The sequence below is a fragment of the Acinonyx jubatus genome, chromosome B1 (assembly GCF_027475565.1).
Source record: "Acinonyx jubatus isolate Ajub_Pintada_27869175 chromosome B1, VMU_Ajub_asm_v1.0, whole genome shotgun sequence".
Classification (NCBI taxonomy): domain Eukaryota; kingdom Metazoa; phylum Chordata; class Mammalia; order Carnivora; family Felidae; genus Acinonyx; species Acinonyx jubatus.
Window position 1 is genome coordinate 79,021,303 of NC_069382.1, and position 24,051 is coordinate 79,045,353.

Consider the following 24,051-nt stretch of genomic DNA (forward strand, 5'->3'; position numbering starts at 1 on the left):
TGTGACATCATCACACAACATCAATAGACACGTCTATGTTCTATGACCTTAAATCACATGAACAGTATATAACATTTTTTGTCTGTGTAGGTGGTCATGCATTTTACAAACCAAGGTCATTGCTTAAACACTTGAATTGCCAGGCTTCATTTACCGAGTAGGACTAAAACCTGAGCAACTTAAATTGGAACACATTCCATAAAAGATGTAGTGTTTTTTATTAGCACCCCTGTTATGGGCTGAATCATGTCTTCCCATGATGGGAGGTTGAAGTTCTAACCCCTAGGACCTCAGAACGTGACTTTATTTGAAAATAGGGTCATTGCAGATATAATTATTTGAGATGAGGTCATACTGGCACAAGGTGGACCCTTAATCCAATATTGGTGTCTTTACAAGAAGCAGAGTCCAACGGAGGGAGAACACCACATCATGATCAGACAGAGGTTAGAGTGATGCACATACAAGCCAACGAACAGCAAGGACTGCTGGCAGATGTCACAGCTGGAAGAGACAAGAGGGATTCTCCCCTGTAGATTTCAGAGGGAGCATGCTCTTGCTTCCAGAACTGTGAAACAATAAATCTCTGTTGTTTTAAGCCATCCAGTTTGTGATATTTTGTTAGAGAAGCTGAGGAAACAAATACAGCCCTTGCAAAGTGAATTGTGTCTTTAAAATCATATCTTGAACATGGAAATTTCTAAATGTTCAGGTGCAGGAGCTATTAAAGGCCGTTTTTACTGATGAAATCTCAGTTCTCTGTATTCTTGAGCTCTTAGAATGTTCCACCTCACCATCTTGCTCCAACTGAAACCTGTCCTCTGACTCATGTTTCTGCTGCAGGTGCCTTTCATATCACTGAGCCTTGAAATGGGGTAAGGTGTCTTTCTTGCACCTCGTTACCAATTCCAGATCATTTCCCATGCCTTCTCCACAAAATATTCTCATTCCTTTGAAGGTTAGGCCAATATGCCTATACTGCCTGCTACCACTCCTTGCTGTAATTATCAGTAGAACCCCAGGTCACTCTCTAGGAGTCCAAAAAAATATTAGTACCTTCCCTTGTCTTCTTTTTAATAGTACACTTGGATTAATTCCTGGTGCTTTTCAATATTCACGTAATTGATCCCTCCTAATACTCTGGCCTCTAAATTCTTGACCTCTTCTCCAGTAAGATTGCCTTCCACTTCATCTCAGCCAATCACCCCTATAGTCACACCCTTGACTTTGTTACTGCCAGTAGTGGCATCCTTCCATACTCCTATTTTCAAATGTTTTCTCTTACCAGTAGCTCCTGTCTTTGTGACCTACTCCCCAAATTAAAATCTTTTCAGACCTGCTAGAATGGCCAGTTCATTTACCTTATCGCCTTAGCAAAGCCTCTAACATACTCTCCCCTCACTCCCATCCCCTCACACCCCATCTTACCTAGCCTAGATCTCCTGGTCTGTCATTATGATTACTTTTTTGTGTATACCATTGACAACCTTGCTCATCTCTTACTGCTTTATATTTGCATGGCAAAGTGCCAGGCCTGCTAATATCCAACCCTATACCTTTTCTGCATATGTACCTGAACATGCCTGGAACACACGCTACATGCTGACTGGTCTCATTTGAAATTCATGACCACTAACTGTGAGCCTGGTGATCATACTTACCTTCCCCTAATTATCCTCATTCCCACTCTCTAGAGAGTCATTTCATACCTTCTCCTTGCTTCTCAAATCTCCAGTGCCTCTTCTCCTTTTTCATCTCAACTGATGCAGAAAAGAAATTAGCTGATGAGGAAATTAGAAGCAATCAGAAATTTTACAAAATCCCACCAACCTGCATCTACATTCTTTGTCTTTTCTCCTATTTCTGCAGATAAACTGTCTTTGCCCTCATCTAAGGCCAGTCGCTCCTGTTGTATTATCTCTTATTGGCTACTTAACAATACAACTCAAAACAATTTCCTTCTTTGTCCTTTATTACCAAATTTTTTATCACTGGATCGTTTCTGTTAACATATAAGTATTCTGTAATATTACATATCTTAAAAATTAAATCTCATCTTATCGTGCCTACATTCTATTTCTGTCCTTTGTTTTATAGAAAAATTACTCGAAGTTATTTAAACTTATTCATCACTCATTCAGTAATAAGTATTGAGTTCTTCCTATATGCAAGGTGCTTTCCTGGGTACCAAAGATATAGCAATGAGCAAAAAGATACATCTTTGCTGTTGTGGAGGTTATATACTAGTGGAAAGAAACTACCAACAAATAAGTGAAAATACAATATATGAGTGATACATACAAAAGAGAAAAATAAAAGGAAGGAGAGGAAGAGAGAAGGAGGAAGTGCCAGAATGGGTTGGGGGAATTGCTGTTTTCAATAGGGAGGTCACGGTGGGACTTCCTAAGAAAATGATATTTGAGGAAAGGCCTAGAGTGTTCCAGGTGGAGGGAACAACAAGTGGAAAAGTCCTGAGAGCATATATGGTGTCCTTAAGGAACAGCAAGTGGGCCAGTGTGGCTGGAATGCAGTGAGCGAGGAGGAGAGTAGATAGAGATGAAGTCAGAGCCATGACAGGGGCCAAATGATGTAGGTCCTTGAAGTCCTTTGTTAAGGAGTTTTAATTTTAATTTGAGAGAGATACAAAACCATTGAAAGCGTTCTGATCATAAGAGTAGCATGTTCTGACATACCTTTTCAGAGGATGATTCTGGATGCTGGATTGAGAATAGATCGTCAGGAGATAAAGGTGGAGACAGGAAGACCAATTAGAAAGCTAGTACAATATCATGGCAAGAGACGGTTTAGCTTGGACCAAGGTGGTTGAGTAAATGGTGGAAAGTAGTTGGAAGTAGATCTTGAAAGACCTGAAAGATTGAATGAAGGTTATGAGGACACAGAAGAGTCAAGGATAACTAAGTCCATGCAATTGGAGGGGTGGAGTTACTGTAGAGAAGAAAGAGAAGGCTGTAGGGCTGGGCAAGTTAAAGGAACTCATAAAGAGCTCAGTCTTGCACATGTTTGGAATAAGATGCCGTTGAGAGATCAAAGTAGAGAAATCAAGTAAGCAGTTGACTATATGAGTCTGGGATTCAGGGCAGAAGTCTGGATAAGAGATACACTTTTGGGAGAAGTCAACATAGAGATGGATTTGAAGTTAGACAGAATGAGATTACCAAGAGAGGATAGAGAAGGTATTAGTGGACTGAGTTCTGAGGCATTCTAATAATAAGTCAGCAAAGACCACCAAGGATATCCAGTTTGCTTAGGAAGAACACCAAGAGATTTTTGTGTCCTAGAAGCTAGTAGAGAATGTGTTTCAAAAAGGGAGAGAGTGGTCAACTACTTCAAATGGTGGTAATAGTTTAGAGAATGTGTTTCAAAAAAGGAGAGAGTGGTCAACTACTTCAAATGGTGGTAATAGTTCAGATACAATGAAGTCTGAGAATCAGCCATTGGTTTTAACAAGATGGAGGTCACTGGGGACCCTAACAAGAGCTATTTCAGCAGAAATGTGGAGGTAAATGCCTAATTAAAGTCAGTTCAAGAATGAATGAAAAAGAGTTAAAGACCGTGATAATCGCCAACTCTTTTGAGGAATTCTGCTATAAAGGATGAAGAAAATGGGGCAGCAACAAAGTTAATGTAAGATCTGTTTTTAAGTTGGGAAAATTATTAGGATATTTGCATTGATATTAATTCAGTTAGAGAAGAAACAATTCAGACAGAAAAAAGAAGGGTGAATTTGTGGACCCGTGTCCTTGAATAGGAGAAAGAGGGTGAAGTGTAGTGCACAAAGGGAGAGTGTGGCCCCCTAAGCACAGATAGTTTATCCATAGTAGTAGGAGGGAAGCCATGGTATAAGGGCAAATATGCAAGTAAATTGGTTCCTGTAACTATAGGAGCTTGTATACATTTTCTTATTATTGTTTATATTTTCCCAGTGAAATGGCAAGTGAAGCTAGGGGTAGAGGACAAAAAAAAAAAGCAAAGAAGTATTGGAGATTTGGTGAAAGAGGCCAAGATTTGAAATAGTTATGTGGGAGATTGAATGGAATGGGCACACATAATGGGATGCTCTAGCTGCACCAAGAACCATCCTGAGTCTTTACACTTGGCTTTGACTCAGCCTGGAATTTCCCCTCAGATCTCCACATGGCTCTCTCCTTCACTTTCATCTCTGGTCTCTAATAAAATGTCATTTTAGGAGACAACCCTTTCTAACTACTTCATATGGAACAATATACTCTCTCTCCGCCAATACCTCCCCACCTACCATACTTAATTGTTCCATTTAGCATTTATGATCACATGATATTTTAATCATTTGTCAGTTTGTTTATTATCTGTTTTCCCCAACTAGAACATGAGCATCACAGAGGAGCAGGGACTTTATCTGTTTTGATCACTACTATAACCCCAATGCCCAAAATAGTGCCTGTCTATGGAAGCCACTCAAAAGTATTTTTTGAGGGGTGCCTGGGTGGCTCAGTGGTTAAACCTCCGACTCTTGATTTCAGCTTAGGTCAAGATCTCATGGTTAAGATCTCATAGTCGAGAAATCAAGCTCCCTGGCGGGCTGTCTCTCTCTCTCCCTCTGCCTGTCTCCCCCTCCCCCTAACTTTCTCTCTCTCAAAAAAAATAAAAATGAATTTAAAAAAAATTTTTAAAAATATTTTTGAATGGATGGTTGGTAAAGGAAGGCTGTTTCTGTATTCACAACACATTACCAGTTTATCATAAATGATATTATAAAGAATACAAATGAAAAGTCAGATGCAGAGGTACATAGGGCAAGGTCTAAAAGGGTCCCAAATGCAGGATCTTCTGTCCCTATAGAGTTTGGGGTATACTAACCCCCTACATGTGGATACATTCACCAATGCAGGAACTTTCTGAATCCTCTGTGCCAGGAACTGGGGACAAAAAAAGCAAATATTATAGTAAAAGCTGCTCCTATCACTGCTATGACTCAGGAAGTTACAAGGTTTTAGAAGCTCTATGCCAGGAGGAAGACCGAACTTATATTTCTTTTTCTTTCTTTTTTTTTTTTATTTTTTAAACATTAATTCATTTTTGAGAGAGAGAGAGAGAGAGCACGTAAGGGAGGGGCAGAGAGAGGGGGAGACACAGAATATGAAGCAGGCTCCAGGCTCTGAGTTGTCAGCACAAAGCCCACCACGGGGCTTGAACTCATGGACCACGAGATCATGACCTGAGCCGAAGTTGAATGCTTAACCAACTGAGCCACCCAGCCGCCCCCCCTGAACTTATATTTCTTACTGTATCACATCTCAGTTGGACAGATGGATGAATGCATCTGTCCCAAGAGTTGGGTTAGGGCTACCTTTAAGACTGGTATTTCCTTCCCTGTTACATGCTCCACCTTTAGGCACACATTCCTTTGTTATAAAGCCATTTTGAAGGGACTGGCTTCATTTTCCCTCACAGTCTGTGTGTGGAAAGGTAGCATTGTATGTATGGTGAGAAGGCATAAAATTTTGGTTTGGTTTGCAGCCAATTTGTTGTGTAGCAGTGGATTCTCCTTAATCCTTCTCAGCCTCAGTTTTTTTCCTCTGTAAAATGAGGGTTATGAAGATTATGATAAGCTGAAATGAGTTAATTTATGTGAAAGTGTGCTGTAAGCTGTAAAGAACCATGCAAGTGCTAATTATTTACATGTGACGCTTTAGAAAGGAAAATAGAAAATAATTCCAGGAAGGATGTCAAGGTTCTGCAGAAGCACTTATCTGAGATGTAGCAACAATCCAACTTGCCCAGACCTTAATGGTGGGCAGTCTTAAAACTTAAACCTTTAAGATTCTGTAGTCATTTATAGTCTATAATTTTATAATCTTACATGTAAATAAATCCAGTGTTTACCGTGGCTGACAGTGAGAGCAATAAAACTTTCCCTGAAATATTACCATTTGTTTGCTTGTAAGATTCGAAGTGTTTTGGTATATACTACCTCAATTCTCTTGATAATATACCTCTGATATTGGCAGGGGCAGAAATTATTGTCTTTATGTCATCAGTTGTTACGTACCAGTCCCTGGGGTTCCTATTGTAAGGATTAAGCCTTGCCCAGCTTTCAAAACTGCACTTATACTTGTATTACTTGGAATATTCCATCTTAATTTTCCTTACAAAACAATGTTACAAGTAGTTAAGCATCCGCTAGATTTTAAGTTCTCCTAGGCTAGGAACAAGGCATGCCTTATTCATTACCTTACCCCCAATGCCAAATATTCAATAAATATTTCTTGGAAGGAGCAAAATAGAAAGGTGGGTGAGTAATGAATGATTAGATCAGTTCAGATGGTAAATGGATGGTTAGAAGGTGAGGGTCTCAGCCTGATGCATAAAATCTTACCTTGTATTTGCTCCAAAAAAGAATTTATAGGTTTTTTTTGTTTATTTTTTTAACGTTTATTTATTATTGAGAGACAGAGAGAGACATAGCATGAGCACGGGAGGGGCAGAGAGAGGGGGAGACACAGAACCCAAAGCAGGCTCCAGGCTCCGAGCTGTCAGCACAGAGCCTGACATGGGGATTGAACCCATGGACTGTGAGATCATGACCTGAGCCAAAGTCAGATGCTTACCTGACTGAGCCACCCAGGCACTCCTATAGTGGTTTTTTTTTTTTTTCAGTAGTATTAAGCAAAACATCCATGGTTATATTCAGTGTGTGAATGCCTGCTGTGCACTGTGAATATTACAAAGCTCAATCTGATATGGATCTTTCTCTCAAAGAATTTATGTGTTCATAGAGGAAATAGAATACATTCCTAGATAATTAAAATCCAAGCCCGAAATTGTAAGTATCACAAGTATCAAAATATTTCAAAGGAGATTACTAAAATAGAAAACATTTTATTTAATAGAAGAAGTGAGAGGTGGGTGTTACAATGAATTTTGTACTGGATGAAAACTTTTGAGGAAAAAGAGAAGGTAGATGGAAACTCAAAGGATCTCCTGCTTACTTCAGATTTTCTCATATGCATGGTGCTGATTCTCTGTTATGTCTAACGTCACTTAAAAACTTGCATGTCTTTCCTTTCCTTGATATGGTTATTTACCACCCATTATTATAGTCTTTGTTCAGCAGCAAATAATAGAGAATACTGAACGAGAGAGAATTTTAAGCCTGGAACTGTAGTGTGGTAGTTAAGACGAAAAGAGACTGTAAGGCTGAGTTCAGCATTTAGGTGGTAAGATCAGGCAGCCAGTTTGAAGCCCACATGTACCATACTGGGACAGCCCATCAGGTGACGTGAAGTCCCTGCTTCTATGGACTTGTGTTCCCCTCCAGCCTCCTTAGCTGCTGCCCCACATCTGCTTCCCAACCACATCTTGTTTATTCTGAGGAGTGAAAGGAAACAATGTTTAAACTTCTTTGTTACTCCCTGTGAAAGTTAAGACAAAGGTCAGGGATAACTGTATTCACACCATAGAACAGCTCTGTCTAATTTACTGCGGTTATGATCTAAGGACACCATATATTGGAGACCATATTCACGGTCTCAAACTCCATAATTCTGTAGAACACCAATTTATTTAAATAAGTTTATGCTTGGCAGGGGAAGGTCAGTAACACTTTAGGCTTGTGCGGTTAAAACAGCAGACCAAGGCCTCACTTCCACCCTAGCCATAAAGGTCATTGAACATCTAGGTCTCTGGAAACATTTGGAGTCCAAACTTTGACCACTTCTGAAAGTCATGTCCTCAGAGTTATAGATCAGACCATCTTCATATGTGGGGATGGCCAATTCAATACTTTAGGATGTTTGATAAACATTCGTCTACACCCTTACCCATTCAATAGCATGTAAGCAACCCCTTAAGGAAGTGAAACGCCACCAGTGCTGCTGTTATCTCAACTGAGTTGATATGACTTGATTTCTTGGGGATCCGGCCTCTGTTCAAGCAAATATTTATAAGGCATTATGATAGTTAGACATATGCATACATGCACCCACACACACACAAACAGATATACACTCACATGCATGCACACCACGTTCTGTGTCTGAGCTCCCTATACGTCCCATTGACGTGACTGTCTTCTGTTACTTCCCACATCAGTGGTTCTTAAATCCAATAGCCTTTAATTCCCACAGCACTGTATAAGAAACCTTGCTTTTCCAGAAGGAGAGGGAAATGGGAGGAGAGGTAGAATAATTTTTTTTAAGTTTATTTATTTATTTTAAGAGAGAGAGAGAGAGAGAGAGAGAGAGCAAGCAGGGGAGGGGCAGAGAGAAAGGGAGAAAGAGAATCCCAAGCAGGCACTGTCAGTGCAGAGCCCGATGCGGGGCTCAAACCCACAAACCGTAAGATCGTGACCTGAGTCATAACCAAGAGCCAGCCACTTAACCAACTGAGCCACCCAAGTACCCCGAGGTAGAATAATTTTTAACAAGTATTTATAATACGTACTTCATAAATAATCCCATGGCTACCTTTCAATGTATTATCCTCACTTTATATAAGAAAACTTAGGTTCAAAGAGGTTTTGTAATTGACTTGAGACCCTCTACAAGTAGTAAAGAACATCAGGTGCTTTCAGCCAGGCGCTGTGCCCCCTTGCACGTGCCTGTCCAAGTTGTGCTCACAAAGCATGCCTCCTAGGAGACACCTGTTATTTTAAGACCTATTATCACCATCGATGATTATCTCTGGAACATGTATATCTTAGGTAACATAGGAAAGACAAAAAAAGAATAAGGCATAGTTATTGCGTTGAAGGAACTTAAAGCTTATTTGGGTAAACAAGAATAAGTTAGAACATGGGAGAGATTTAGAGGAAAACTCTAACTGCTAACGTACATGGTTCAGACTACATGGAGCAAGAGTTCGTGTACGAGGCGGGCCCAGCATGGGAGAGACAGACTGAGTGGCAACTTTCAAAGCTACAGTCCTCATTAGTTGCCCTCGTAATTGGCCATCTGTGATAGAAAATTATTCCACTTTTAATCCCATCAATATAAACAGAAACAGTGAATACAGCCATTAGTGTCATGTACAATAGTCTGATTACATTTTGTAATATGTTCCCAAAAATGGGTTGTGTATTTGGCGGTCACACACGTGTGATGCGTAAAGTGACAAAACGTGAAGCACTTAAAGAGCAACTGTCCACTTGATTGCCCCAGTCGTTCACGTTGAGCCAGTCTTCCTACCTTGTGCCCAAGTGTTCCGAAAGCAGCTGAAGACAAATCTCCTCCTGAACCTGAGAGGAGCTCATCTTTGGGCTGTGTGTGGAAATCCCTCAGAAGTCGTTCTCACACAGAGAGGATTTTGTAAAGCAAAATCATCTGTGGGATCTCTTGTAAATGCTCATGCCAGCACTTCCCTCTCCCCTCTGATCTCGCTGAACCGTAATGGGCCGGGGGAGTGCCTGGCAAGCTATTTCCAAATGCCCTAGAGGTGACACTGATAAACCCCTCTCCCTTTCCAGGATCAGTGACCCAGAGAGGCCACTGCCACTGCTGGTCTGGGACTTCTCAGGCTTAACTGAAGGCAGGCAGGGACACCGGATGACCGCGGCACTGCCTTAGCCAGGCTTTCCCCTTCCCCCTTGGTCCCCTCTCCAACAGCAGCTGCCACTGCCGGTGCTCCCCAAGCAGGTGGGGTCTGGCCAGAGTGAAAGGGAACAGCTCCCTTAGGCCACTCCTGCCTTTTGGTCCCCCGGCTTAGGGCACTCTTTGGGGGGAACTTAGATGTTTACTCCACTTGAGGGACTATTTAGCAACAATGGGCTCTTTGGTTCCCTAACCAAATAGACTGACAAGACCAAATTCTGTGGCCAAATTAGGAGCAAAGTTTGTTCCCAGATGCCCCTGAGTATCTCTCTCTCCAGCCTTCCATGTCCTGATAGCCCATTTCCCCACAGCCGATTTGCAGTTCCTTTAGGCACGTTTCACTGAACATCCTGTGTGGTTTGAGTAACCAGAATTTACAGTTGTACACAGTTTCCATCAGTGATTGGAAGGTAATCTTTTCATCTTATGTTTTAAATTAGCATATAATAAAAAGAAATGTTTTACATAATTTATCTTTAAAAAATTATTAAAAGCCTATTTTGTTTGTTACTTCTCAAAGAAAAATACCATGCATCTAGATATAAAAAGGCTCATTTCCTCTACTAAGTATATACTTTCCACACAGTAACCCAATTTTAGTTTTATGCATGCAGCTGAATCACGATTAACAATCATATTTTAATTTTGATAAAAATCATGGCCATGTTTACGTTGAGCCCATCAGCTGGTATACATTTAAGTCCTTGATTTTGTGTAAGTCATCAATGTAGTTTGCAAGTTTCTCTGTGAGAGAAGGGGCAGCAGTTGAATGAAAGAAAGGCTAAACTATAGTTTCTGGGGAAAGATGGAAATCTCAAAGGATTTGGGGGACTGGGGCCTGGGGACACTCTCCCTTCTTCTGTTTGGATGTTTGTCTTTGTGATGGGAAGGACACCGGTATTTATGAGTGTGTCTGTGTAGAGGTACAAGAAAGTAGAGCCACTAGTAAGTGAGCCCCCTTGCCCCCTCCCCAGGATTGGGTTCTGCGGGCCATGGCGGAGGGTGGAAATTGGGCAGGAAGTGAACAAACACCGCTCCCTATCCGAAGTGGCTTTGTCCCGCTTTTCTCACAGAAGAGATTTACCCTTCACCATTCTACAGTATAAACTGTAAATATCTGTTCTTATATTTTCCCTGAATGCAGTACTAATGAAAGCAAAGACCAATCATCAGGGGTGAATTATTTAATACAATAATGTTTTAATAGCCGAGAAGAGACACAAATAGTAGAGACGCCAGTGGCTAATGGATTTCCCTGGTAGGAGATAAAAGGCTGATTACACAGCAGAGCAAGTGAAGACCTGGTGCATTAATGACAATTTACAGGTCAGCTCACTTACAGAAGTGATTGAAAACACACCATCTGTTTTCTAACTGTAGGTTGATAACTCTGATTTTACAAATGCTCAGTGTCTCCATCAAGAATTGTTACTCATTTGTCTCTCTGAGCCTTGTTTGGCCCCACAATATTTTACTGGCTGAACCCCCAGATTCTTTCCAAATCAGTTTCTAAATTGAATGGATTGATAACTGTCAACCCTGGTTCCATTCAGCCTTTCTCTGCCAGGTTATATAATGAAACCCTAATGCCCTAAGACAGCCATTGTATATATTGGATTAACGCTTTCTGATGCATTTACTCAGATACTATTTAGGTACCATCCTTGAGAGAGTTGAGAAAATAGTCACTCAAATAATCTCCTGTGTTCTGTAGTTCAGATCTGGAACCCCAGATGAGAAAGACTGTATCATCAATTACTGCTTCCCAAGTTTCTCCCACCTCTCTTTTTGTTTCTCCTTCTCCCTCTTCTTGCTTCTGCCTGCCTTCCAGTTCCCCATCTCCATGTAGGCACCACACACACACACACACACACACACACACACACACACACACACCCTCCCTGTCTTTCTCTCACAAGGGCAAGAAAGGGGGATCCCAGGTTTGGCTTCTACCCCTGCCCCCTTCCCCATTTCACTGCTCTGTATCTTCTGTAATAAATATGCAGCAGAGTGTAAGAATGACGTGTGAGGGCTGTGGAGCGACACTTCCAGGTTTAGGTCATGGCTCTGGCACTCTCTAGCTAGTGACCTTGTCTAAGTCCAACTGTTCTGTGCCACTGTTGGCTTATATGAAAATGGCGGTACTAGTAAGACCTACCTGAAGGAGTTGCTGTGAGAATTAAATTATTTGGAATACATTAAGCATTTAGAGCAGTGTCTGGAACATAGAAAGTCTACAAGTAAAATTGCCATTATTGTAATTATAGGAGATTGTTGGGAGGCCAGGCAATGTGATCCTCTTCTTGAGACTGTGAATTAAGCAGGGCTTTGTAACTTGTAGTTGGACGGGTGGAAAGCAAAGAAAACATTGTCAGGCCTCTTTTGCTACCTATGTATTGTTGGTTAATTGAGTTCATTAATTGAACTCAAAATTGTTGGATACCTGCTATGTGCTAGATTAGTGGTTCTCAAAGGGTGAACCGTAAGCTCAGCAGCACCAACCTCAGTGGAACCATATTGGAAATGCAAATTCTCAACATCCTCCCCAACCTTCTCTGAAGATGGGGCCAAGAAATCTGTGTTTTAAGAAGCCCTGCAGGTATTTCTGATGGGCTAGAGTTTGGGAACCACTGCCATAGATGTAAAACGTAGTCACTCTGCTGGGCTCTGGGAATATAAATATAAATGAGACCCTGTCCCTGACCTTCTGGAACATACAGTATAGTGAGAGAAACAGATTTGTACACAAGAGCAAGACTAAGGATTCTGAGAGGAACAGTGCAAACGCAGAGCCACAAAAGAGGGGGCGGCCGAGTCTGTGTTTCAGGAGGAGGGTTTGGAAAGCATTCCTAAACAAGTGATACGTGAATTAACCCTTAGAAAAGACCAGAACTTTTCCAGTTGTGAGTGGGGAGGAAAGGTATTCTATGGCAAAGAGCGCGCGAGCCCTTGGTAGTGGGTAGACATGCACACATTCCTCAACTTTTAGAAAGCAGCTCCTGGAGCCACCTGGGTGGCCCAGTCAGTTGCGCGTCCAACTTCAGCTCAGGTCATGATCTCACAGTTTGTGAGTTCAAGCCCCTCGTAGGGCTCTATACTGACAACTCAGAGCCTGGATCCTGCTTTGGATATCGTGTCTCCCTCTCTCTCTGCCCCTTACCCACTCATGCTCTGTCTCGGTCTCAAAACTACACATTAAAAAAAAATTTTTTTTAAAAGCACCTCCTGGAGAGGAGGGGTTTTGTGTTGTGTTCGCTGTTGGATTCCCAATGCCTAGAACATGCTCCTGCCTCACAGGAGGCACCAGTAACTATTTGAATGATCAAACACAAAGGTCCTGAATTTTCACATGTTTAGTTTTCGCTGCAACATTTCTTCTCACCATGATATTAAAACAAATAAAACAAACCTAATTGTGAGTTCTCTGCTTCAAAGCATTATATCTCTAAAAGAAATTAGCCAGTGACCGGATTGTTCATTTAACACACTGTATATTAAAATACGGGTTGGCAGTGTGAGACTATCACCTTTAAATCTGCCAGGGTAGCTCAATGAAGCACAGAGCACTGGCCTGATACATCCTTATCTTGCACCTGCAACTCTATCCAAATGGACAAATTATTGATGCTTCTTATAAACACACTGGTCTTCACAATAGAAACCATGACAGGTTCCTCATTAAAATGTGAAGAACAGAATATCCCTTGCACATGTTTCCTTCTGCTTTAGTTAAAATCAACTCTGCATACAAAATGATGGGGTCTTGTGCTTTTCTGGTCATGCTCTCATATGTTACCTGATGCCAGATTCTCACTCTTCTTTCTTCTGTACTTCATAGCGTCAGAAACGTCCCCAAGAGCATCTCTGCATCTTCACATTGACCACCACGACAGGTCTGTTGCCGATTCAAAAGAAAGGACTTATGCCAAATTAGACCTCAGTACTGAGATCTCCTTCCTTTCAGAACCACTTCTAAGAGAGCCATCCTGCGGGATTTGCTCCCCAATATCACTGCATACCTAGTCTGGCTTCATGAACCCTGTTAGTTGCATCCCTGGCCAGCTTGCTCTGGCCTCTGATCTGACAAAGTGGGAAGCTCCTCTAACCTGTGTTCCCAACCAAGTAGACCAGAGATCATAGACCTTTTAGAGGACAAAGGGACTTTGGAGATCACCTTTTCTCTTGCCTTCTAGGAACACAACCCTTCTAAACATTGAACATGTACATGGTCTATTATGTGATGGATGGAGAAATTAAAATATATAACAAATTTTAAACCTAAAGCTGACGTGAATTTTCCTTTACCTCTCTTATCTCCAAATGCAATCTTTTAGATAGAATTGGGATTAAAAATAACCCCCAAATTAACTTAATAAATGAAGTGATGTTTTAACTTTTCTCTATTTGATCTCTGGCATTACTGCTCTCCAGCAATACTTTTTTGTTAAACAAGCAAGCCTTCCAGTGTAGGAGAACTATGATCACAGAGTAGATTTGGCTGAAGATTTGCTTGAACGTGTTTGAGAAGCATAGCCAATTTCACATCATAAGGCAAGTATTAGAGGTGTTAATTACAAGTCATTTCTGCCTGGACCTCAGTTTTTATATCTTTATAAAGAGAGAATGGGATTCCAAGTCTTTCAGGGGTAGGATTCTATTAAGTTTTAGGTCTTTCCCTCCAGAGCAGCATTAAGGAGCTAAGGAAGGGCGTGGAGGAGGGCTGAGGGCAGAGAACACGCAAAGCTCACTCTACTTCTTATACGCACACACACACCTCCTTCCTTCACGTGGTTCTCATCATGTCTAGATGCCCTTTGTTTCTAGGTGCATATTAGAATTAATTGTGTTACCAGTGATAAATAAGCAGTGGAAAAAATAATACCAGGTGATTGTATAACACCACTGATAATAAGAGGTTTTTGAAATATACTTAAGTTTTGTGTTTTTGTAACTTTAGAAAAAATACGGATATGGTTTTGAATGAGTGTGGCACTTTTTAGCACCTTATATTTACAGATTACTTCATCTTGTTAGTCGTGCACAGCTTTATTATCTGCAAACTTATTATCTCTGCCAGGTATTGGGTAAATAAGCACTGGGTTTACAGAGGGAATATAGCTTGATATGGTTATTCATTAAGACATTTTAAAGACACATTAAATAACAGTAGAGTTGAGATAGAAAGGGGAACAGAAGAGCACCTGGGTGGCTCAGTTGGTTGAGCATCCAGCTCTTGATTTTGGCTCAGGTCATGATCTCACAGTCATGAGATTGAGCCCCATGAGATTGAGCTCCATGGGTGCATGGAGCCTGCTTAAGATTCTCTCTCTCCCTCTGCCCCACCCCCCATGCTTGAGTGAGAGTTCTCTCTCTCCCTCTCTCTCTCCCTCTCTCTCTCTTTCTCAAGAAGGGAGGAAGGAAGGAAGGAAGGAAGGAAGGAAGGAAGGGAGGGAGGGAGGGAGGGAGGGAAACAGGGATATGTGAGATTATCTACCCATGAGATTCCAGGCAAGAATTGACAGGTTTTACTTGAAGGTTACCACCCTGAATCCTACTGCATCTCTCCAAATATTGTGAACCTTATGGATAGAGCATTGAGCTGGATGCTTTTGAACTTGAAAACTTTGTTCTTTAAATTTTATCTTTCTATTCATCCAGTGCCTCAGTTTCTCTATAAAATATATAGTTTTAAAATTTCAATTCTTACCCCAGGAGCATCTTTAGAGTTAATATTTGTGGAAAGAAGGGTATATTTGTTAAATACCTTGCACTTCAAAGACATAGTTGTTCTAAAATAGGGTGGAATTACTGGCTTTTAATACTTTGGCTTCTCATAAAAAGAGACCTCTAACATCCATGTAGCATTTAACACACCAGGAATTCCAGGTGTTCTTTGCCAGTTTCACTTTTTCTGTTTGTCTTTCTTCATTTCTTTAGTTTATATTGGTTCTGGAGGAAAAGGTTAGAGACTACAGTTTTTGTGGGTTAAACTCACAGCCAGCGGTCAGTGCTGAAGCTAGTATTAAGTGAATGCAGGCCATTGGTGGGCAGAACATACATTCTTGGCATATTGAGTGCATATAGATTGGAGCCAAGGATGGGGACACAATTTCATAAAATCCACCATGGTGTAGATAAGATTTTGGTAAGCTAGTTCATGCAGGAATTAGAAATCAGTGAAAACACTGACCCCACATCATTTCACCTGAGCTAATGACTTCATTTATCTAAACATTTCATTTGTTTCATTTGTTTTATTCTATGCCCTCATTCATTACTACCTCAAAGTCTTTCACAAAAATTATCTTTTAAAAGGTATTTCCAAGTTTAATTAAACATAGGAAATATAAAAATTGAGGTTTGGTCTGCAGGGGAAGGGTAAAAGTTCCAAGTTCCAGGGAGATTACTTGATGGCTTGAAAGAACCTGGCTGCAAAAGGGCCTCATAAAAGAGATAAACATCTATTGAACAGGCTATTGTTTGTCCATAGGGGTTTGAAAGCCAGAAGGAGGTTTCAAAAGCCATTAAAAAGTTAATAGGAAGCTTGCAATTCTTGGTGGTTGAGACTAACAGTGAGTATAGGACTGTGTTTACAGATAAACACTACCTATGCTACGGACAGTAAAATCTTTATGAAGCCCAGAGTGCCATCATTAGTAAGGACGAACCAAAAAATGAGGAGGGAGGCAAAAAGAGAGATACGCTGAAACTTTACGTTGAAAAATAATTTATGTTCCAAGAATTCCCGTTTCCTAGATTTTGTGTAAGAGTAAATTTTAAAGGTATAGGAGATTCATTGGCTCTGTTTTCAAGTAGAAAAGTTAGAAACTATTTCATTTGCATGCATAGAAATGTGATCTTGATAAGAGAATAATGAGACACAGTATGTTTGTCTTAGGGATCTACAGACAAGTGAAATAGAAAGCATACAAACTGTGGGTTATAGGTGAAATACGCCATGATTATGGACAGTATGAACAAAGAATGACTTTACTAATCAGCAATGTATTTAATAATAAGCAATTCAAGTTAATTGCAAAAACATAGTTACCATTTTCCCTCAATGGTAGTTTCCCAATAAAAATTATGTATTTAATTACTCAGTCTATTGTGTGCTAAATTCAGAAAATTAAAAGTAACTTCACTTGCTGTTTGTATGTAGCTACCCAATTTTTGGTGGCTGTGAGAGAATTCACTTACTGTGCCATTTAATTAACAGCAATATTTGGTAACCACTTCAAAGTAATTCTAACTCCTCTTATATTCTTGTTTTGCAGCTTGGCTCGTCCTCTTCTGTGCCTTTTACATCTATTTTTTCTCAGCTTTTTATGACTGTTGTTGTTCCTCTCATTATTGGACAGGTAAGGTCTCCCTCCAATTTCATCTATTCTTTTTTTGTGTGTGAATCAAATTGTGAATTCTCATGTAATGTCAGGACAACTGAGGCAAAAGATAGCCAGAGGAAGAGACAGTTAAAAGAAAATATAAGACTGTGAAACACAAGGTTTCATCAATCACAATATACCCATATTTTTATTTCTTTATTTAATATCAATCTGCTTTGCAGAGAGCTTTATATAGGGATGCCTGCACAGAATCTTGATTGTTTTAATTTATTATCTCTGCTTTGTAACCATATAGCTCGCTTAAAAATACTTAGTAAATCATTTCCTTATTCTCCTTCTGATAAAGTCTCAGCACTTATGACTATTGTTGGGGAAAAAGCATCTGGCTGGCTGGCTCTTCACAGCTCTCTTCAAGAGCAGTGATCATACTTGTGATCAAGTAATTAATAAAATAAACATTTAATTCTATTAGCTCTTACAATTAGATCTTAGAAAATTTCATTTCCTTTGTCATTCTTATTGAATTAGACTAATAGGAGAAATCCTTATATTTAACCTCTTATAGCAAGTTAATAATAAGCACATAATTGAATTATAACATGCAAATTTAAAAACACTGTAATGGAGCACAGAATTGTACTACTAAAATGAGTGAATCTCAGTGAATCTCAGGAAAACACTGTATGTTAAAAGTACAAATGTTGGTTTAAGAGCAACTAGACTCTAGTTCTTGGTTCTACTTTTTATTTGCTGTGTGACCTTGGGCAGGTCACTTAATCTCCTTAGCTCCAGGTTCATAATTTATCAAATTATATAATGATAGTACCTATCTCAAGGAGTTGTTGTGAGGATTAAATTAAAAGTGGATGCATAGAAAGTTTTCACCATAGAGCCTGGCATCGTCATTTTCAAATTCCCTGTCAATACTAAACAAGAAGCAACTCCTTGAAATATTAACCGTAAATAATTAACTATAAATAATTTGAAATATTAACTATAAATAATGTGTTACACGTACAGACATGTAATATTTACACACTGTCTTAGCTAGGTTCTCTGGGAAACCGTGTGAGACACAGGTTTCCATGCAGGAAGTTGGCTGGGGGAATACCCTTGGGGTGAACACCTTTGGGAAAGTAAGAAAAGTAGGACGGGGAGGAGGTGCAGGACAATGCAGTTCCAGCAAAGGCCTCTAGCTGCTCTGATCCCTCAGAGTCATCCTGTCTAAGACAAGAGTGCCCAGTCTTTATACTCTTGCACTGACTAGGCATTAGGTACTTGCTTCCCTCCACTCCCCGTGAGAGGTATGACCTTGAGAGAGTCTGCTGTCTTAGCAGCAATTCCCAAAGAGGCACTCAACTGAGATCTTTGGGACAACCAACATGCCCTGCAGATATGGGAATAAACACTTCAGTCAAACGTACAGCATCTACTACATGCCCCTATTTTTTTTTTTTAACTTTCATGCTATACTTAGAAAATGGACTAAGTTTAGGGTTAAAGGGAAAGACTTAAAAGTAGTCAAAGAATACCATTTAATTAAATATAGAATGAAGGGTGCCTGGGTAGCTTAGTTGGTTAAGCATACACCTCTTGATTTTGGCTGAGGTCATGATCCCAGGGTTATGGGATTGAGTCCTGCTACAGGCTTCACACTGAGCATGGAGCCTGCTTAAGATTCTCTTTCTCTCTCCCTCTGCCCCCTCCCCTGCTTGTGTGCTCTATCTCTCTCTCAAAAAATTAAAAAAAAAAAAAAAAAAAAAATATATATATATATATATATATATATAAAATGATACTTGGAAAACTACTTCTCCTACAGTGCTGCTCACATCACAGGTATTCTGGATAAATATTATGTCCCCTGCCTAGCCGAATGTGGGGCTCAAACCCACGAACCATGAGACCATGACCTGAGCCAAAATCAAGAGTTGGCCGCTAAACTGACTGAGCCACCCAGGCTCCCCTCCCTGGTTGCTCTTTATTGTAGCACCTTGATTCCTTTCTTGACCTTTGCCACAATATATACTTATCTTTTGTTTGCTTGTTAACTGTTTGTCTCCTGCATTAGACTATAAGCTTCCTGAGTACAGGAGCCATATTTGTTTTGTTTACCATTACATACACAGACCATAGGCACCCAAAAAATAAGTGTGGAATGGGTGAGCAAGGGAATGAATAGGTGAGAGTTTTGTGATCAGTAAGGGAAATGCTGTCTTATAGAAGCATAACAGAACCCACCTGCCCTTCTCAGCTCTAGAGAGTTCAAGCTGTGGATACTGTTAGTTTAAACCCATACTTGTTTTCTCGGTTCTGAAAATAATTCCATATAACCTGAGGATCATACATTCTTTTCTTAGTGGATCTTGGAAATATCTCTGTTAATAAATGTTTGGCTTAAAACATATGGACCAAAAAACCCTTTGTCTATCTTCTAGTACCACAGTCCTTTAATGGCTTTTTTCAAAGAGGAAAACATTTACATATACCTGCCCACCTCTTGTATTCTAGTCTTAGGAATTAACACTCACACCCCCAGTCTCCAGCTTTAGAAGCCACCCTGCCTCCTCTTTTTCTGTACATCCTCACTCCCTTACATCCAGGCAGTCACTAAACGTCTCCGTTTCTGCCTCAGAAATCGTTCCGTCTGGCCTCTGGGACCTCATTCACACTGCCAGAGAGGATGCCACCACTTTGTCATCTCTCGTCTAAATTATTGCACTTTCAGAGTGTCTCTCTGCCCTAAGCCTCTTCTGATTCCCAGCCAGTGTCTTCACTGCCTCCAGGATAGCCCTAAAAAACAAATCAGATTATCTTGTTCTTCTCCTTAAAAACGCCCATTCCTTGTGTGACTCACAAAACCCTTCACAGGCTGGCCCCACCCTGCTTCCTCAGTGTCACCTCCCACCATCCCTTTCATGATGGCACGTCCAGTGCCGGGCCGCATGTGCTCCACTCTCTCACCTGCTCATGCCCCTTCACTGCTCTCTGCTCTTCAAAGGCTTATGGTTCCCATCTTTTCCACCAGCAAACTGCTATTCATCCCATAAGACTCAGTACATAGACGCCTTCTGGTGTGCCGTCAACCTGCTCCAACTCCCCTGATCTAGACTAAATGCCAGTTCTCCCATTGTACTTGATTCATAAATTCATCAGGAGAGATTATAACTGACCTGTGAGCTTCCTAGAAGCAGAGACTCTATTAGTATATTCAATAGCACACTCAACAGTACGGTGTGAGCTGTATAAAAAGACTGGCTGAAAAAAACTTTGAACTTACCTTCATGAAACCCCCGGCAGCTATTTTACCTAGATCTCCAGCTCTACTGGAGAAAAACACATAATTGGTCTCCTCTTGTTTCAGATTTATGACCCCAAACTTAAAATGTCACTTAACACTTCCTAGAAATCCTACTCTGCTTCTTTACAAGATTATGTCACCCTATCTTCTATTTCCAGGTCTCTTTTACTTCCCCTAATACTCTTCCACTTGCCCATTTCACTTGGGTTTCACTGACCTTTTGCTTCTGTTTCTCAAACATGCCAACTTTGATCCTGCCTTAGAAGCTTTGCACCAACAGTTCCTTCTGCTCGGAATACCTCACCTTTCACCTCCTCAGAAAGACCTTTCCTTACCCCTCCTCCAGTGGCTGCCTGGTCACAGCAGTCACTCTCATATCATCCTACTTAGTAGGGATCATTAGCTCCCTCTTGTTGATTTGTTTGTTGTTTTTGCTTTCTATTTATCTTCTTAAATAGAATATAAGCTCTATGATACTGGGGACATTTTCTGCTTCTTTATCTCTATTTGTTTGCGATCAGTTGATTCACCTGAACTTTGTGATGTGATCTTTGAGGATCTTAGAAAGGCTCATATATACTTCTTCAGAGGAAGTAGCTGAGGCAAGGTGGTCTCATTTCTCAATTATAACTAGAGACGCCACATTATGAAAGTAAATATTTCTATTTAAATGATTTTTATCATTTTAAAATTAGTCTCTTTTAATCTAAAGTTTAAAATGAGATTTTTATCATTACCTTTTAAATAAACAATGGAAAGAAGAGGGAGAAGAAAAAGACCAGGAAGGGTGAGTTGAAAATATTTTCCTTCAACTTTTAGTGATAATAAAACTTTATCATTTAATTTTTTACTTTTTATATTTCTGAGAGTTAATTTAATTTTATTTTGTGTGTGTGTGTGTTTTCTCCATACAATACTTCTTTTCGGTTGAAATCATTATTGACTGACTGCAATGTGTCTAGAAATAAATACAATGGTGTTATTGTATATTTCTTTTTTCCTTATAAACCCTTCGATACATCTAAATCCTTGTGACAAATACTTATTTCATGCATTATATTGAGAGGGTTACGAATAAATGTTAATGAAACATAACACCCACCGCCTTTGAAAAATACTTTTCAAAACAGCACCCTAAACCCCATTTTTTTTCTGTAAACTTTTGAGGTTGGCTTTTCATAGTCTTCAGCTAAAGCTGAAGATAATGTTATTAATGCTAGTAAAACTTTGTACTTAAAAAATTATATTAGGTATGAACTATTTTCATTGCCTCACTTGAATGGCTTTGAGAGAAAAGAAGCTGTTACATTATGCAGTGGGATATACTGGTAAACAGTGTTGTGATATTAAAAACATCAGCAAACTGGGACTTGGAAATAAGAACAGCCATTATTCACCATGTACAGGCCCTGTTTCTGAGACATTTGTTTATTTAATGACTTAATCCTCCCTGTGACTACTACTATATCCAGTTTACAGATGAGGCACAGGAAAGTTAAGGAATTTGCCAAAGATTATAAAGAAGCTCCAAAGTCTGTACCTTTAACCATTATGCTGTTGTTTCCTGAGGAGGCAGAGGTGATATTCCTGCTCATATTCCCCTCACTGACCTTTTAACATTATATGCAAGTTGTTTGGGCTCTCTGTGCCTTTGTTACGGACTGTAAACCGAGCAGGATAATATCTGCACAACTTCTCTCGTGAGACAGAAATTAAATAATACTTAAGTAGATGATGGGTGTTTACTGTTCCCATGTATTTTTATTGTTTATGCTTTTTAAGAAAGTATACAGATATTATTCTTAATCTACTCAATATTTAATGAAAATATTTTTAAAGAAAAGTGTTACATAAATTGGATTCGATTTTGTATACCTACCTCTACATTTCAACAGACTATTAAAGAAAACACAAAACACTTTATGAAAATATATGGATTCAGTGGAATCGAGGATAAAAATTGAAGAAACAACCTAAAGTCACCTTGAAGCAAAATAAATCTTTAAAATTCAGACTTAATATGAGAAATTATCCGTCATATATCCCCACTCAAAAATCAATTTGTAAGTATAAAGACAGAGTAGAAGGAAAAAAGCATGAAAATACCCTGGAAAAAATTGGAGAAAACTAAAATGATGAATATTACACTTCTCTGTTATCTCAGTATATTAGCATTCTTCACCTAAGACATATCTTCTCAGGTTTCCAGCTTGGAGGTCATAAAGTAATTGATATGTGGCTTCGCTTATTAGAAGTACTGGGGGTCAGATCTGAGTTTCCCTTTAACCCTTCCTGGTATTTAATTTAAAATAAAATTAGTCAGTCAGAGAAAGATAAAAATCATATGACTTCATTCATATGAGGACTTTAAGAGACAAACAGATGAACATAAGGGAAGGGAACCAAAATAATATAAAAACAGGGAGGAGGGACAAAACAGAAGAGACTCATAAATATGGAGAACAAACTGAGGGTTACTGGAGGGGTTGTGGGAGTGGGGGATGGGCTAAATGGGTAAGGGGCACTAAAGAATCTACTCCTGAAATCATTGTTGCACTATATATGCTAACTAATTTGGATGTAAATTTTAAACAATAAAAATAAAATCAAATCAAAATGAAGAAAGTGAGACAATAAATAGCTCCTTGGGGAAGATGTTTTTCCTTCCCTCTCCATAGGGAAAAGCAAGTCAATGAGGATTTGTCAACTAATGTTGAATGTCTGAGTTTCTTTGAGCTGTGTAGAAGGTACAGATGAATTAGAATAAATTCTGAAGAAAAGCTATACTTGGCCACCTTAGGAAGATGCCTTTTCCCACCTCATCCTGACTTTCCCCACTCCCCCCTCTTCTGAGGCATCTCTGTCAGGTTGGGTTGCTATCTCTAGCAAAGACTTGTTTCCTATAAGGTTATTAACTGTTTCTACAAGGCAAAGAAATTTGGAGAATTTTAAAATGACATGGATTCTTGACAAATGGAGGGTGATTCTGTCAAAAGTGTAAAGGGCTGAATGAAGAGAAGAGGAGCTTTCTCGAAGTTAATATCCAAAGCATATCTTTAAGGCACATCAACACTACTTCACCCAGTAGTTTATGAAAGGTTTTAACCCTTTTCTTGCTACATGGTACAAAAGCAGCTGCTTTGTGAACTTAATTTTAGAAGAAGATAGAAAATCTCTTTGGAGCCTGGCAAGATATAATATGGTTTACTTAGGAAACACAGACAAATATCACTATAAGACTAAAAACAGTGAAAGACAATCTGTTTTCCCCTAGGGTTATTGTTTCACTTGTGGGTCTAATTTCCAACTTTCTACTTGTTTTCTGTATCGAGATTAAGTAACTAGCGTTAGCACATTGATGTGTTTAAAAGAAAGATATTTTGGCTTAGGAGAATGCAGGACTTAGGGGTCCATGTTTCTTGACATATTGAAAGAGTCCCACTATACTATGAGACTGTAAGTACTTCGTATTGAAGAAAGACATAAGGGGCACCTGGGTGGCTCAGACGGTTGAGCATCCTACTCTTGATTTTTGCTCAGGTCATGATCTCACGATTCCTGGGTTCAGGCCCCACATTGGGCTCTGTGCTGACAGTGTGAAGCCTGCTTGGGATTCTCTTTCTCTCCCTGTCTCTCTCTCTGCTTCCCCCCACCATCCCACCCCTGCTCGGGTGTGCATTCTCTCTCTCAAAATAAATCAATGAACTTAAAAAAAAAACTTGAAGAAAGATGTAATTAGGTTGACTAAGCCAAATTGCAGCTTATAAAGTCGATTGATTAGAGATTTGTCTTCTTGGTTTTTAAAATGGCTTTGACT

The 24,051-nt window shown here is 39.7% G+C and overlaps 1 protein-coding gene across 2 annotated transcripts in view; it reads left to right on the forward strand.

Moving 5' to 3' along the window:
• Positions 1 to 24,051, forward strand: part of SLC10A7 (solute carrier family 10 member 7) — a 249,557-nt gene that overhangs the window by 183,389 nt on the left and 42,117 nt on the right. For both annotated transcript variants that reach the window (XM_015081568.3, XM_015081574.3), the window contains one exon: positions 16,865 to 16,948. In XM_015081568.3, the coding sequence (XP_014937054.1) occupies positions 16,865 to 16,948 (84 nt within the window). The remainder of the gene's footprint in view (positions 1 to 16,864; positions 16,949 to 24,051) is intronic.